This window comes from Copadichromis virginalis, linkage group LG6 (assembly GCF_057382275.1).
Source record: "Copadichromis virginalis isolate Kocher_CV1m ecotype Utaka linkage group LG6, C_Virginalis_male_GT1.1, whole genome shotgun sequence".
Lineage (NCBI taxonomy): Eukaryota > Metazoa > Chordata > Actinopteri > Cichliformes > Cichlidae > Copadichromis > Copadichromis virginalis.
Window position 1 is genome coordinate 42,521,235 of NC_140623.1, and position 17,257 is coordinate 42,538,491.

The 17,257-nt window shown below is 46.4% G+C and overlaps 2 protein-coding genes across 8 annotated transcripts in view; both read right to left on the reverse strand.

Moving 5' to 3' along the window:
• The window catches only part of sh3pxd2aa (SH3 and PX domains 2Aa), a 99,351-nt gene extending 92,138 nt beyond the window's left edge, over nt 1–7,213 (reverse strand). For all 5 annotated transcript variants that reach the window (XM_085460506.1, XM_085460505.1, XM_085460507.1 and 2 more), the window contains exon 1: nt 6,593–7,213. In XM_085460506.1, coding sequence (XP_085316632.1) covers nt 6,593–6,688 — 96 coding nt within the window. In that variant the 5' untranslated portion in view covers nt 6,689–7,213. The remainder of the gene's footprint in view (nt 1–6,592) is intronic.
• A 1,498-nt stretch (nt 7,214–8,711) lies between these two features.
• Nucleotides 8,712–16,441, reverse strand: stn1 (STN1 subunit of CST complex). Of its 3 annotated transcripts, none has more exons than XM_085460520.1 (10): nt 16,183–16,441; nt 13,314–13,409; nt 13,114–13,191; nt 12,774–12,944; nt 12,402–12,513; nt 11,595–11,745; nt 10,341–10,418; nt 9,483–9,605; nt 9,336–9,408; nt 8,712–9,034 (listed from the first exon to the last, which is right to left on the reverse strand). In XM_085460520.1, exons 1-10 carry the CDS (start codon nt 16,313–16,315, stop codon nt 8,877–8,879), a joined length of 1,173 nt encoding a protein of 390 aa, XP_085316646.1. In that variant the 5' UTR covers nt 16,316–16,441; the 3' UTR covers nt 8,712–8,876. The 3 variants fall into 3 exon arrangements, with proteins under 3 accessions (XP_085316646.1, XP_085316645.1, XP_085316647.1); XM_085460519.1 differs by having other exon boundaries at nt 8,713–9,034; nt 12,774–12,947; nt 16,183–16,440; XM_085460521.1 differs by lacking the exon at nt 10,341–10,418 and having other exon boundaries at nt 8,714–9,034; nt 12,774–12,947; nt 16,183–16,438.
• Between the last annotated feature and the right edge of the window lie 816 nt (nt 16,442–17,257).

Consider the following 17,257-nt stretch of genomic DNA (forward strand, 5'->3'; position numbering starts at 1 on the left):
GTGCCATTGAGAGCATCCTCACTGGATGCATCACCACCTGGTATGGCAACAGCACCGCCTACAACTGCAAAGCTCTCCAGCGAGTAGTGCGGTGCTCTGAACGGATAATTGGAGGTGAGCTTCCCTCCCTCCAAGACATCTACAGGAAGCGCTGCCTGAGGAAAGCGGGGAGGATCATCAAGGACTCCAGTCACCCCAGCCATAAACTGTTCAGACTGCTTCCATCAGGAAGGAGGTTCTGCAGCATCCGGTCCCGTACCAGCAGACTGAGAGACAGCTTCTTCCATCAGGCCATCAGACTGCTGAACACGTCATAGACACCTCAGCTTCACTACTGGAACTTCAACATTATGCACTCCACACTGTATATAAATGCCACTTGTTTTGCACATGTCTCAACTCTGTATATTTTATATATTTTATTATTATTATTATTATTATTATTTTATTTTATTTTTTTACTATTTAATTTGTAAAAATGTGTATACACACACACACACACACACACACACGTAGGAAAATATTTAGTATACACATCCAGAAATGCATACACTATTATATATTGTACATATATTTATTAGTTTCAGGTTGGCCATTCTTGTATTTTGCTCGTTTGTGTTGTTGTGTTTGCACATCTCTGTTGCTTGTGGGGCTCGCACACAAGAATTTCACTCGCATGTGCTGTGCCAGTGTGCCTGCACATGTGATGTGACAATAAAAGTGATTTGATTTGATTTGATTTGCTCATCAACCTCTCCCAAAACAAAAAGCAGGCGGCCTCGTAAACCGTCGTCTTCCCAGTTAGAGGCGAGTCTGGAAAAAGGCGCTCTTTTTACTGAGATATCAGCCTGTGTTTGATAGGCCAATAAACATGCGAGTGTGGACGGCCCTCTGAAGAGATGTTTTACGGCGCCAAATAACAGCGTCTTCCAGCCTGGGCCTCGGCGCAGCGCAGGAGTCTCTGGAAAATGAAACGTTATGGGACTGGGACTTGTAGGGAAACAGAAGCTTAAAGTAAACATGGCCGTGCCCGGCCTGCTTTCTCTTTTATCACCTCCTCCTGCTGCAAGTACACAAACCCTTTAAAAAAAGTGTGTGTTTGATTCGTGTTTGCGACTCAGCGGTCCAGTTTCCCCTCTGACAAAAGCCAGGCTGTAATCCCCCCCTCCCCTCCCACAGGATAAGCATTTCCAGCTGGTTTCACAAACATTACAAATGGGATTCAGTGTTTTCCACAGATTGTGTCTTCCTCTCGTCTTCTCCGCTTCCCTCTCGCCCCGCCTCCCACTTTTCTCTCCTCACAGTGACTCGCCTCGTCCCTTGAGACCGGGTAGCTAGGGAAACTAGGCCACAGACTAGCCCGCTGAGACCGTGGAGCTCCAAACACAGTACGGCTCTGAGAAGAAGCTCCTCTTACGCCTTCACTGCACACACGAGTGGCCTGGATCGCGCTCAGCAAGCCTTCCTATAGAGCAGGACCGATTTGGGAAGCTCGTGTTACACGACTAATCCACTCTAAGGGAGAAAGAGCCCGCGCTGCACTGAAACCGTGTCTATATTATCAACAGTAGACCATTAATTCAGTGTCTCCGAGCACCTGCCTGTGGGTGTATTTTCAATTAGCCTGCTAAGAATAATTATTTGCGTTCCGTGTGTGTTTTTGAGGAATAATTTGACGTTCTGAGGAGTGCATTTATTCGCTTTCCTGCCGAGAGCGAGCTTAGAAGACTGATCTCCTGTCTGTGTATTAAGTATGGAGCTGGAGGCGCACAGAGATCAGCTTAGCTCCAGTTATTTTCATGCTAATGAGCACAAACACTGCAGACAGGAGCAACCGGCCAGCCGAGCTCCGTCCAAAAGCAGCGGGACGCAGGAGACGGTGACTTTTACCATCCTAATATCTTAAACTAAGCTAAGATAGTGGTTTCCATCCCTGCTTCTTAATCTGTCACTTCTATGTTTAATGTATTAGTGGATAAGGCAGGACAGGGCAAAGATCTGGTGCAGTGACAGCTGACTACATCTGCACCACCTGGTTTTCCTGCCTTTATCCTAGAGCTGGGCGATAGAACGATAACGATATGTATCGCGATATAACTTTTACTCGATAGAGAAATTAAGCTATCGCGATAGACCTCGCCGCTCTTGTCCTCTTTAAAAAAAAAAAAAAAAAAAAAAAAAAGGTCAGCCAATCCAAATTAAGTAGCGCAGAGCCGAACCAATCACAGCCGCAGCGTCAAGTGGCGTGACTTGTTACGTGCAGCACAAGTGCCAAGCCGCACGTGTGTTTGTTTGGGAAGCAGCCAGCGGGTAATGGAGGAAATGAGTGTGCCGACTAGAAAAATCAACCGAGCGTGACCGAAGAGAAAACAGATGATGGTTCCAACGCCGGAGAGATTGTCGAACGGAGGAGCCATAGAAGTTCCGTAGTTTGAAGGTATTTCGGCTATTTCAAGTCTGACAAAAAACAGAGCAGCGTGCACTGTAAATTGTGCCGAAAGCAAGTCTGGAAATACAATAAACTGGTGCATGCGTCACACTGTGCGCCACGTTATTGTTTCGGTGAAATGAATTTCTACAATACTGTTACTGTTAATTCTACTCTCTGCAGTGTTTAAATGCTTACATATACACACAGTTACTGTCCCTCCACACATACGACTCGGTTCTGCTTCTATGCCCCAGCTTTGTTTACTTTTTCCCACCGAGGCTTCTAGACTTCTGATTGGCCAACATTTCTGCACGGTTAGGAATCTAGCGCCACCTGCTGCTTTGGCATGTTCATAGCAGCGTTTTCCTTCATTTCTGCCTTTATGTGTGGACGGGATTATTTTTTAAAACGAAAACAGAAAATCTCCGTTTTCAAAAATACCCGTGTATGTGTGGACGTAGCCTCAGTCTCTGACTGGAAGCGCTAATTCGTCATTCGGCTTTTGTCAGACTAAAGTAACTGTTAAAACTGTTTGAAAAGCTCAGCTATACAACAAGGAGAGATTGAGAATTTCCTTTTAGTTCTCAGTTTATTTGATATTGACAAAAGTTAGTCAGTTTTGTCTGTTCTTCTGTAAAACAAACTAAGATTTATGTTTAGAATTAATATTTTGTTTCTAAGTGGAATTGACAATTTAGTCTGTTTCATTTGTTCTATTTTGAAACTTAAACGCTTTAGCGGCTGCCTTTTGTGTAGTTTGCAATATTTGCCTTTATTTATCTGAAAAAGTCTCATGTTCCTTAAGTACATCTACCCTGTTGAACTTATTATGGGAAATAAATATTTAAATAAAAACAAGCTGCTGATTATTTCACATTTTACTTGTGAGCAACGGCACATTTAAATCTTACAAATATAGTTATTTGGCTTATATCGTGATAGATATCGTTATCGCCTGAAATGAAAAAAACATATCGTGATATGAAAAAATCTCATATCGCCCAGCTCTACTTTATCCCAACAGAACAGAAGTAAAGGAATATTTTGTGTGTTTTTGAAACTCATCCATATGAGGAGATGTGGCTGCTTTGACTGAAGTGTCACTGCAGGTAAAAGCAACCAAAACGCTCCAATCAGGTCCAACGGATGGCTCCACACAGGGTGGTCGTCTTCTTTTGGGTCACCACAGCAGAGCTGTCGCTCGTCCCTCCATCCCTACTGTCCTCCTCAGTCAGTCCAGCCCACGAATCTCCTCTGAGGTCTTCCTCTTTTCCTCCTGCCGGGCAGCTCCTTCTTCATCGTCCTCTGTCCAGTATATCCACTCATAGTCACTCTGACGGACTGATCTCTAACCCTGTCCATGCTGCTCACTCCCAGTAAACATCTGAATATCTTCCATCGTCTCCAAACCATCACCGCAGCTCTCTGCACCGTGCTAACCCTAGCTAGCCCTAGCTTAGCTAGCATTAGTACTAACTTAGCATTCCAGCCCCATCTCCAAACATGCTCACTCCTGGTTTTCAGAAAGCTAAGACGGTGGCAGCCAACTGGTGACATTGAGGCAGTTGCATCTTTTATTTACAGTCTGTGTGCACTGCAGAACTGTGCTGCGACGCTGGACGTGTCACGTGCTCCTAAACAGGCCTTAAATGATTGAAAACAAGGTTTTTTATCTTCCTTCGTTTTCTGCAGCAGGTTCGTTGTGTCCCGGCACACTGAGGAGAATAAGTGCGCTAATTGTGTCCACATATCACTGAGCCTAAGGGCCTGCAGGAATGTAATTGCATATGAGCAAGATCGTGTTCCTTTCATGGTGGTCATTTATTTTGACTTGTTTATGAGCTCGAAATAGGATCTGAAGCGGGGATGTGAGGTGCAGAGCTCCGGCACAAACTCTCGCTGTCACGCTTATAACAAGTGTGGTATTGATGAGCGAGGCCACAGGAGGTGAGCTTCAGGAAAGTAATAATAACCACTGGAGCCTGTCACGAGGGTTCGCTTGGTCCAGAAAGTGGAGAATAAAGTGACCGAGATTCCTACAGGAAAGAGGTTTGATGCAACGAGGCCTTTAAGAGATTAAATACAACATTAACAGCAACTGGCTTTTTTTCAGCCATGACTGCAAAAAGGATTATTACAGGTTATCGAGGATGAACCGATCTGGCTTTCAAAGGAATAAAATCAAGCCACTGTGCACAAACCTGCTCTGCACATGCTCAGTGCGGAGCAGGGTCATCTCACCTTGGCACGAGCTTTCAAACAAAGAGGTTTAATGTACAGAATTTATCCTCTCATGATTTGACATCAACTTAAACTTCAGCTTCCTGGTTAAAAAAGAGCTTCTTCTCCAGACGGAGCTGATAGTGACGGCCGTACGAGATTTTATCACGGCTGCGATGTCCGACACGTCGAATGGCCTGTCAGCGAGGACGCGCTCTGCTCTTTACACTTGAGATTACAGACAATAACAGCTCACCGAACATCACCTTAAACTCATTCGGTCACTCGGTGAGAGCACACTCCTACAAACTCAGGGGGAGCTTTGGGGACAGCAGCCGGAGTCCTGGGACGGGCGAAATAACCTCCTGCACTTTTCTGATGAGTGCAAGTCAGAAGGTAAAGCGAGAAGATCCTTTTAAATAAGAAGGAACCGCTCTGTGAGTCCACGACAGGCCATCCGACCCCTGGATCCAACGCACAACGATGTAGAACAGCTTTAAGGTTTGCAGCACAAACGCAGCAGAGCGAGCAGCAACTTTATCGCCGTCCTCTTGCATTAAACAGAATCTGGTTTTGTTCTAGTAGCAGCTGCTCGAACACAGCCGTGAGACACATGGAGCGAGCAGATTATCATGTTTACCCTGTGCTGAAAGTCTCCTGCTGCTCCTGCCTGGACATCATCTCACAATACATCCACCCAACATCCACCCATCCATCTACCATCATCCTCCACTGATTCATTGAGCTGTTACAGGCTGAGAGGCAGAGACCCTCTGTACAGGTCACTCTACAGTAACTTCTAATAAATACTGACAGCTGTTTGTGTGACAAAACCCAGAGTTACAAAGTGCTTCACAAACACAAATATATGCGTTAAAAAGAGATTCAGAAACAGGCAAAGGACACATTGTAGAAACAGTCAGATTCAGTAAAAGGACTAGATGTTACACCCTGCATTGCTTTAAGTGGAGAAAATCTCCATCAAGAACCAACAGCAGCCTAACCCCACACGATGAGGACACATTACTGTAGTGTTATTAGTATTGTCTTCACTGTTGCAGCGTTTAGGCGCTGCTCGCCTTTCCTTGTGTGTTTGAAGGCATCTGTGAGTTCTGAAGGAAAATGCTGCTTCAAACGGAGCACCAGGGTTTGGGGCTTCCACCACAGGGAAGTCATCAGGCTGACACATGAACATCTGCAGGAAACTTCTTTTAACTGGAGCATCGTTTCCTCAAGAATGAAACAGAATCTTGACAGAAGTAAGAGGAAACGCTCAGCTGTCTGTAAAGGACGGTAACACGGACTCGTTACCGTGAATGTGTCATGCTCGTGAGCACAGCTCCCCCCTGAAGGTAAACTGTGGGTACAGTGTCTCCACAGTGATGCCCGTGTGTCCACACTGCACCAAAGCATGTCAGGAGCTCAGAACAACAATGAAGCTGATGAGCAGAGGCAGCAGGCTGGCTGTGTGACAGCTCACCTGTGCTCGTGCTCTCTGTGCTGAAGCGCTGCCCGAGCTCCGGCGCCTCCTTCGCTGATAGCCGCAACTCGAGCCGAGCTTAGCGGCTGTTCTCCCCCAGCAGCCAGGCCGCACGGAGAGACGGCTAAACGCTGCGTTTAGGAGTCACACTGTGACTGTGAACAGGCCGGACACACACACAGGGACACAGACACACACACACAGACAGAGACACACAGGGACACAGACACACACACACAGACAGAGACACACAGGGACACACACACATAGACAGACACACACACAGGGACACACACAGGGACACAGACACACACACACGGACACACACAGAGACAGACACACAGGGACACAGACACACACACACGGACACACACAGAGACAGACACACAGGGACACACACACACACACACACACACACACACTCGTGAGCGGGACCAGGTGCGGGGGTGCAGGTGACTCACGTAGTGCTTGGACGGACTGCGCCTCTTCTCCACGTCCACCACCTTGACGTCCAGCACGGTGCGCAGCTGCATCTTCACCCTGCAAAGGCTCTGCATGGAGGCGCGTGCGTGCGGCCGCGGGGCTCCGGTCAGCTGACTCTTATCACGGCAGAGAAATCACCGCGCGCATCGCCGGTGTCGGCTAACGGTTCGGCGCTCCGTACTCGTGACGCAACCAGCATCCGATCCGACCCCAAACTTATCGACGGTCCATCTGAGCGCGTGCCCGTGAGCGGGTTCGCCTGCAGCCTCCACAGGCTGAGCCGGCGGCGGGCGGTCACCTCACAAACGGAAACGACGTGCGGCGGCTGCCTTTGTGTCTGCGGTCTGCATACCTGGAGCTGCCGGCGGAGGGGGGCGGGGCTTCACGCGCGTCCTCACGGCTGAAGACTAGAACGAGCCGGTACCGGCTGCGCCTCCATCCCGCTGCCCTGACACGGAAACCGGAATCTGTACGGCCACCCCCGAGCGTCCCCCTCTCAGAGAACCGGGAATGCTGTGGACATCTGGCAGCACGTGCGGCTGGGAACGTCACAGGCTAAACACCACAACCACCACTGTCCCACGCAGCGGCAGCTTTCTGGCCAGAGACACGCGCAAGTGGAAGTATGGATACAGATGTTTCACTGGCGACCAATCAGCGGCCGCCCCTCTGCTCCACATGAAGGAGCCAATTAGTGACTAAACACTGCCCCCCTGCGCACGCAGCAGCACCTTTAAAGATGCTTTTTGTGATCCCGCTCTGCAAACTGCAGCTGCAACTCCCAGCAGCAGGGGGCGGTGTGGTGCCGCTCCACGTGTCTTATGAGTGCGCTGTTTAACCTTTGATGTTACAAAAGTTACATCCTACATCTCCTCAAAGCTCTTCCCCAGTCTGCGCGTGTAAATAAGACTGACCTGGTTAAATAAGTTACTCTGACTCACTGTGTGCGCCACCCTGTGGTACAAAGTGGTATTACACCACAGCGCTGCAAGGTCCTAGTTTGCTTTCCGGAGAAGTTTTCCGTCGACAAACTCAAAGCGATTTTTTTTTTCACAATCTGATGATAGTTTCAGTGTATTTAGAAATAAATAAATTACTTTTAAAGATAATAATTTCCCTTGAAAACACTCAAGTACCTCAAAATGTTTGAAATCACTTTAAAAAAACACCCTCTCATCTCTGAGGCTTTGCTGTAAGCAGGAGCACATCTGGGCAGCTGCCTGGAAGCTGCAGGTTTCCTGCTGCAGGGTCATCTGCTCCGTGGTAATCTAATTACATTTATAAGGCTAGATTACCAAGCAGGCAAAATGCACAAATCTGCCCCAGGTGTTTGAATCCTCGGAGGCTTCAGGACCTGTGTGTCTGTGGGAAAGAAACACGCATCTCTGCTGAAAGCAGCGCTTCACCAGTTTCACATGATGAACTGGAGCCGTGACAATGAGGCCGTTGTGTGTTTTTGCTGTTTTGGCGCCACAGGGATGTTTCCAGGGTTTCAGAAAAACTGAAACTCTGAGCTGCTGTGGAAGTTAGTGAAGAATGTAGGAGACAACCTTCAGTCAGGCGTGTTTCTAGGGAGGTGGCACAGGGAGGGGGTGGGGTGCAGGAAACACTGATTCTCTGGCTCACGCGCAGGAGGTCCGCCTGTCCGTCCATCCTTCTCATCTCCGTCCTGGTTGCGCACACAGCGGTCGCAGTAGAGACGCCCACACCTCCACCTGACACGATGCTGCAAAGGCCTAAACATCTCTTTGTGTTGCATCTGAAGGCCTGAAGCAGCAGGTGACTAATCATGGTCATCACGTGTTTCCAGCCTCCTTCTAGCGACAATAAAGCCACGAGTTTTGCTTTAAACACCATCTTCTCCGTGTTTATCTTCCATGGATGGAACGTTTATGACTAATGAAGCTTGTGGGGGGAGCCGGGCTGATAAGGAGGTAATGGACTGATGTTATGAGGAGGCCACGGGGGAAATGGTCTGTGGGGTTTCTTCTTATCTGATGTTCTTGAGCAGACGTGCTGAGTGGAGCCCGGGAGACTTGGCCGGGGAACCTCCCCCAGGCTACTTCAGCCAGCTCGAGGCCCATCTTTGTTTCTTATTTATTTAAAAACATATTTATAACAGTGATGGTTTGTTTACATGTGGTTGTCATGGTTTTTAGAAACTTTAATAACTTAATATTTAACATTTGTGCGCTCATACAGCAGCTGGATAAAAGCTAAACATGATTTATGCACCGAGCGCTGATGCTCGGCAGCGGCTCCTCAGATGGCGGTGTAGTGGCTGTCGCTGGTGCTGATGATGTCACTGTTGCACTCGAGCGTCTTGAGGACGAGCTCCAGAGCGGCGCGGCTCACGTTGAGGCTGTACCGCTGCCTGACTGCTGACAGGATGTGCAGGACGTGGCAGCCCTTCTCCACATCTGCAGGCGCAGGAGGAGGAAATGCACACACACACACACACACACACACACACACACACACACACAGACGTGAGATCTAAAAGTACGATAAGGGTTTGTGCCACAGTGAAAACGGAGCTGTGATCAGAGAGCAACAGGTGTAATTGTTGTGCTCATTTGATTTCTGACAAGCAGGTAAAAGCTTTCTTTCTTAATTACATCCTCTGAAAAATAATTCGTGCCTCTGAGGAGGGTCAGAAAAGCTGTGAGGGCATCGCTAATCAAAACTTGTGTCTGTACTGCACTGAGCGTGTCCACGCACACTTCTCCCTCCTCGAGTCCTCCCTGATGACGTCTTTGACGGCCACGAGCAGGTCCTTGTCCTGCACGGTCACCTGACGAGGAGCAACAGCGTCACACACGGCACAGCAAAAAGCTCCCAGAGATGAATGTGTCTGCAGTTTCTTACGAGATAGACTTCGTCCTGGGACTTGACCTTGCGGTACACGGCACCCTCGTCCTGTAGGATCTGCAGGGCCTCCTTCAGGAGCTGACGGAGCTGCTGGCACGCAGACGGACCCGCGACAGGCTCCTAATCAGCATCAGAGGAGCACGAGACAGAAAAACCCAATGAAACGAAGAAAGAAGGAATTTTGCTTCAGATCTGAACACATTTGTCACTCAGCTTACAGGCCGGCTGCACCTCCACGTGAGTTAGACCTTTCAATGCTACGAGGAACTCGTGTTAAAATCACTGCTGGAGGTTTAGTGTAGGCCAGGGGTCGTAACCCTGGGCACGCGTGCCACCGCTGGCACGTGGAGGGTTAACTGGTGACCATAGCTGGACTGGCCACTGGGCATACTGGGCATTTGTCTATGCTCAATGGTGATTTTTCATTTTTATGGGCAGATGGGTTTTTGAAGATGAAACCAGGAGATGTCCTTACTGAACCATCAGAGCTGTGATGGAGAAACAGGTTTACCTTTTAGGTGACATGGATGAGTTGAAGTTATGAACAGTTTCTGAGAGACAAATAACACCAGGATCCTTTTCTAAGCAGCTGACAGCTGGTAACTGTGCAGGGGCGGGTCTAGCAAAGTTTTGCCAGGGGGGCAGGTAGGGCATTAACAGGGAGAGGGGGGCACAAAGAAATACTTTCTTATTCTCATTTAAAATCTCTCGCTTTTGATAAATAATTATCTGAATCTTACAACCAAAGTTTTTATCTGATGTGAAATGTATAGAAATCACACATATACCAACAAGACTGTACATCACTGTCACAGCAGCGTCTGTTTTCAGTCAAAGGCTTCATGGCTTTAATACCTGGGGGGCCGGTCTCTCGTCAAAATGCCCGATTTTTTGTCCCAGTCCAGCCCTGGACACGACACGCAGTGAATCAATCTGAGAAGATGCATTAAAAAAAATAAATGGCCGGGCCAGTGCTGCACATCGCAAATCAGCTCACATAGACACATTAGCTGTGCTGCTTCTTAATGACGGTATCTTAGCTAACAACCCAACTACCAGACTAAAAATAACTTAGCCTACCGGTGAGAGGGACGTTGCTAGCTGACAGTTTTTTCAAGCGATGTTGAAATTTCCACGTCCCGACACTTCAAAAGCTTCAGCAGCTGTCGGCTCAGCGCAGCATCAGCACCACGGAAATACACGGATACATCCATAGAATCGAGACAGAATTCACAATGTGCTTTCAGGACTTTCAGGTGTTTGGACCAATGTTTTCTTTTCTAATCAAACCAGAAGCTTTAATGAGCAGCTGGATTGTCTCGCATTAACTGGCTGGACACAGAGGACATCGACATGCAGCTGATTGAACTGAAAAGCTCGACTCTGTGGGGGTCAAAGTTTGCAGAACTACGAACGCAGCTGGAATCCACAGCTGTGTGTGTTCATGGAGCTGCATGTTCACCTGCTGGACGTCACTACCTGACAAGTTTAACTGTCTTCAGAACATTGCAGAGGCCTTATTGACAGTGTTTGGCTCGACATGTCTGTGTGAGCAGATTTTCTCTCACACGAGTCCTCAGGTAGCCTCTGAACGCTGGACACTCTGAGACCAGAGATCACATTAACACGTGTGTCTCTGTATTAATATAATTCTATAAAGTTGTTCTATATAGTGTGTAACTGTTAATATAGAGCATTACTAAATGTATTGCTAATGCAACCATATGGCACACTGACTTCTGAGGGAATTTTAGATGCACTCATCCTCAGAAAGGTTGCCGACACCTGCTCGAGGCTTTAACACTAACCAGTGCTAACATGTCAGGCTCCAGCTTCCTTCTGTGCCAGATCAGAAACACTCTCTGGGGAAAATATCAAACATGCACGCGCCGTTTGATGGCGTGCTTTCACATCTTCACACCTTTGCTAGCTAGCATGCTAACACTGGTATTAGCATGCAGCACACCATGTTCTGAGATCTTAAAATGTGATGTCAGAAGAATCAGTTTTACTTTGCTGCAAAGTATCAAATCCTGGTGTTTATTTCAGTTTTTCAAAAGGAGGCTTCGAGGTGTGACGACTGGTCCCACGTCCCCTCCCAGTTCATACCTGGTCAGCGGATGCTGCCTGAGGCGGGCTGGAGATCAGAGGCTGCAGGAGGTCCTGGACATCGTAGGGTCTGAACCTGCTCACAGACTTCTGCTTTAAAAAGTCTTTCAAGATCTTTGTTGCCCTGCTGAGGGAGCTGACAGCCGAGTCTCTGAAAGACAGATGTTCGTCGTGACCCTTCGAGCTGCTCTAATAAAAAAAATAACAGCTGATCAAACGTGTAAGCAGCCTGCGACCTCTTTCACCTTCTGTCCTGCCAACAAATCTGAGAACGCCACTGAAAACTTAGTCAGGTTCACTGTAAGCCTGAAATAACCACAGCCCGAGGATTTCAAGGCACAACAAGATGTGGGAATAAGAAACATCTGCATCTATTTTAGCTTCTCCTCTTTTTCTGAGGACGTTCAGAAGTTCTCTGCAGCGAATCGTCAGAAAGCAGACCAACTGAACTCCTGTGACACTGATCTCTGAACAGATTTGGGCTTTAGACTGTGACACTTGGAGTTTAGACTGCAGCTTCAAACAGAGCCTGAGAATGTGATGATGAAATCTCCTGTAATTATGGAGAAAAAAATAACTGTGAAACGTTGACCCACCCGTGTGTACTCTGGCCCACAGCTGTGAAATCACTCAGAGAGTGAGGATAAAACTTTTAATGGCTTCATTAAATATACTGAAGTTCTTGTTTTTAAAAGAGCTGATCCTGGGTCAGACGTGGTTTATTGATGTGGACTCAGCTACTGGGTGTGTGTGTGTGTGTGTGTGGTTGAATGTTGACTCTCTGGTGTGTTGGGTGGATGCTCGTACCCCGCCGCGTCGGGCTCCAGCTGAGGCGCTTTGTCGTAACACTGTCTGTAGAGCTGAGGAGCCTCCATCATCCAGGAAATCTGCACCGCCATCACCGAGTCGCTCACTTTATCTGAGGACGCACAAGCACACGGGTGAGGACGGAGGCGGAGCCTGCCCACATCCACATATTCACTGTGAGTGTGTTTCTGTGTGTGTGAGTGTGTTTCTGTGTGTGTGAGTGTGTTTCTGTGCATGTGTCGCTCTGTTTGTGGTTCTTTGTGTTATTTGTGGAGGACTGTGGGCTAACTGTGGAATAAACAGCTGCAGACAGTCGGTGTTGCAGTGATGGTGGTTATGAGAGCGTGTGCGGATGAAGCCGTCTCCGCTCACAGTAGGTGGAGGCCTTGATTTCCCTCTGCTGCCTCGACGTCTTCACCGGTCCCCTGACTCGGAGCAGCTCTCCGATCTCCAGGCGGCAGCGCGTCCGCTGGGCTCGTCTCAGCTTCTGCAGCTCCGCCACCGGGTCGAAGCCTCCCTGAGCCGCGGCGTCGAGTTGTGCCCCTGCTGGAGATCACACGAGGACACTCGCTCTGTATCGATTCTGCATCTGAAGCATCACCAGGCTGACAAAGGAGGACAAGGACATGTCTGCAGGCGGCAGAGCGCTTCATTTTACTGAACAAACTGAAAGCAACGTCAGGCTAACACTGAGATACAAACATGAACTCACACTTGCTCGGCTCCCGCTCCTCTTTCAGGACGTCACTTTTCCAGCACAGGCAGTTTATAACGCCCGTACCATCATCCACTGTGAGCACGCAGCAGCGGAGACAAAAACAGAGCACATGTGACCAGAATACAATCGTGAGGTCTCACGACTACAGCAGTGATGAGCACAACTCCACAATGGGAGTGAGTGAGGACGAGCACCTCCATAGCAGAAGAAGTCTTCCCTCTCCCTCTTGTAGACCACCGTTCCCAGCACGTCGACTTTGGAGATCGGGTGCAGGTTGTAGAAGTAAATCCCTTTGAGTGGAAAACAACAGATAATTAAAGGTGAAGGTGTGTCTCCAGTGAGAGAGCAGCGTGTCCTCCTCTCCATGTGCTGAAGTGTCTCTGAGCAAGACACTGAAGCAAAGCTGCTCCTGATCGTCCAGTCTAGCTAGACTTCACCTGAGCTAACTGGAGTCCCTGAACTGGTCCTCTGGACCAGGATTGTACTGTTGGTAGGGCTGGGACAACGCGTCGACGTAATCGATTACGTCGACGCAAAAAATACGTCGACGTAAAAAAATCTGCGTCGATGCGTCGTCACTTTCAAAAAAAGACATGGCGGCAGCGAGTAGCGAAATCATGAGTGAGGCAGTTGCAGTCAACTTAAATCACTCCACCCGAACACGCAGTTCTACAGTATGGGGATATTTTAACAGAAAAGGAAGTGATTCAGTCGTTTGCCGGCTTTGTGAGGTGGAAATGGCCTATCATAAAAGCACGACGGCTATGCACCAGCACCTCAAACGACTGCATCCAGGAGCAGCTTCTGCAAAGGACAAACCACCGTAAGTTTAACTTTTTTACTAACGCTAGTTTTTACCCGTTAATTCATCCAGACCCCCCCCGCGTAGACGTACACTCACTCATAGACACAGAGATAAACACCCAACCTCCGTAAATACAAAACTAATTTAAGCTGCTGAGCAGTAACATACAGCAGCTGCTGTTTAGTTGTTGTTGTTTTGTTTGTGGCCCATGCTGGCAAAATGAGTCGGAATGCACGCAGGCTGATTATCAGAATCGGCGAAAGACAAAAATGTGAGACAGCGAATTGGCCGCAGGAGAAATGTTAACAAGGATAATGCACCACCTGCTAAACGTAGCCGTCGTGGACACTATTACAACATTGTTAAAGTGCTTGCAAAAGCAAAATGACAATGAACTCTTGATTTGTCAAATTTAATGTGTTTCATCCTATTTGAACGCTGTTTTTATACATAATGCTTCTCCAGCTTGATCTTATAGGTCAAAGTTATGCCATCTAATGACTAGAAAGCAGTGCACCAGTAAAGGTGCCATCAGCCCTGGGTGTTTAAACGTTATCTTTTCCAGCCATCATGATTACTGCATATCATATGTTCAACATTGGGGATTATTATTAACCTCTTACTGTTATGCTATGAAAGAACATGGCATGACAGTATGTGTGTATCTATCTATCTATCTATCTATCTATCTATCTATCTATCTCAACCAGATCCTTATCAGATTATTTTGATATTATGCTTTCCATATAATTATTTAGTAATTATTCGAATTCATCTGTGTGCTGTGTGTGGTTTATGATTTCAGGAATAAACAGAAAAGTCTGGAGGACTACTGTCAGAGAAGAAGTACACCATGCACCCCCCAGGAGGTGGCTGTACTTACTGAGAGCATCTTAGCTATGATTTTAAAAGACAAGAGACCACTTGCTGTGGGTGAGGGATTCAAAGAAATGCTGACCACTTTCCAACCAGGTTACACTCTGCTGTCTAAGCGTCATTTTACAAGCATGATGGAGAGAAAGTATGAAACTTCAGTGCAGAGACTAAGGAATGAACTAAAAAAAAAGCCTCCAAAACATCCAAAATCTCCCTTACCACTGATGCTTGGACAAGTCTGGTCACAGAGTCCTACTTAGGGGTAACTTGTCATTTCATTATTTGTTCAAAGACGCCATTGCTGCTGTTTGTATATTATTAATTTTTTGCTATGATTTCCTTTGTTATATTTGTTTTGCAAAACATTTAATTTTTTGTTAAAAACAGCAGATTGTAGTACAATGTTATTGTGGATTTTATTTTGTGAATGAACAGCACTTTTTGGCAGAAAGCAAAGTGAATGTTACATTTTGTTTGTTTAAAGACACCATTGTTGCTATTTATTTGAAATGTTTTGTTAACTTTTCCTTAATTTTATATATGTTTGCACATTTCATTTCTTGTTAAATGCTATCTCTATTGTATTGATTGTACGACCTCTACAACTTTATTTTGCAATTTTTTTTTATTAAAAGGTCTTCAAATGAATAAATTTGTGTTTTTCATTTATATACATAAATTAGTAAATGTGAAATTGCTATACAAGTCAAATAATGGGGGAGAAAATCATTAATCGAATCGAATCGAAATCGAATCGGATTGAAAAATGAATCGTTAGATTAATCGATGCATCGAAAAATGAATCGCTAGATTCATCGATTAGGAAAATAATCGTTTTGCCCAGCCCTAACTGTTGGACTATTTTTAATGCAATTACATGACCAGTAATATGGCTGCTGTGTTTAATGGTTCATGTCCTTCTTTGATTTACAGACTATGGTTTCTAAAATACATCCAGACAGTAAAAACTTTGTGATAGTCTGGATATCACAGATTTATTTGGCACAACTTTGCAAATGTTTGTGTTTCTTTGTTGTCTTTTTGCACGTCATCACATGGGGCCTGACCCCGTGGACCTCTGAGCTGGGGTACCTGGTCCACTCCATCACCCCTGCAGGGTTTACATTTATGCGCTGACAGGAACTACAACACATCACACCTGGCACCATCAGGTGGTGTAGTTGAAATGAAATAACGGAGGATTTAAAACGGTATAAATAAGTACAATAAATGCTAAAATAAAAATAAAGGAGCTCAATAAATGTAAAATTCTGCACAATGCGTGGTGCAGGCTAACAGGCGCTTTAACAAAATCTAATTTAAAATTAGAGCTTCAGGAGTGACGACCAAGTAAAAGGTGAGGTACAGGTCCAGTTTGTTACCTGGTACCTGGGTGGACTCCGTCATCTCCAGGATGTCTCTGATATACAGCCGAGCGAAGGCGGAAAACACCGGATCCAGTCCCCACAACATCGACGGAGGCTCTTCCGCTGGATCCATCGCAGCTGTCTGCATTTCATCCTGGGATCAAACACTGATGGTTTACCTGCTTTCACTGGTTTCCCGCCAGCCACACAAACCGTCTCCAGGACAAAGTTAGCTAGTTTCAGTGGCGTCACTTCCTGTTAATTCCACGGTAGATGAACCTGTAGTTCGTCCGGAAGCGCAGCAGAGGGCGCTCACGATGAATCAAAGTGGACCGAACTTAACCCTTGTATGGTGTTCGGGTCTGTGAGACCCGTGTTCAGTTTTTTTCAAAAGAAAAATTAAACAATTAATTATTTTTTCATGTGTAAATGTGTTGTGTCTTTCCACTCACTCCACTTGATTATAACTGATTTATTTATAACATTTTATATAAAAGAAAAACGAGAAGCACATTAATTCATAAATGTGATCTAACAAAGGTAAAGGGAAAAAATTAACCATGTTTGCTGTTCATATGTCTTGTAATTGGGATGAAGTAAACATCTGTTGAGTAATTTAACATAAAATTGTTTGATAGTGTTAATTTGGAAAGCCAAAACTCTAGCGGGTCCACCAGACCCATGAACACTGGCTGAGTAACAAAAATACGAACACCACACAAGGGTTAATGTGCAGTTTCAGCCAGAAGATAAAATCTAGGTTTCACAAATTTTATTTCCCAATGCATTCAAAATACAGTAAAACAACACGTGTTTCCCCTTTTCTTACAAAGAAGAAGATTTTGCCCACAAAGTCAGGATTTACGACAGGACACACTACCTTGATGGCAGCCAAATTAAAAAAACAATCAGGCGTTATCAGTGAAGTTCAACCACAACAGACACGATCATGTGTCCGTTAACAGTTATCTGGTGGTGGTGGTGGTGGGTGAACTCGACTGTTTCAGGCGTACGCTGTTACTGATTTTCCGCGGCTGTTCGCTTCATGCCTGAAAGCAAAATGGCGAGTGCCGTAAAGTGGAACAAGGTG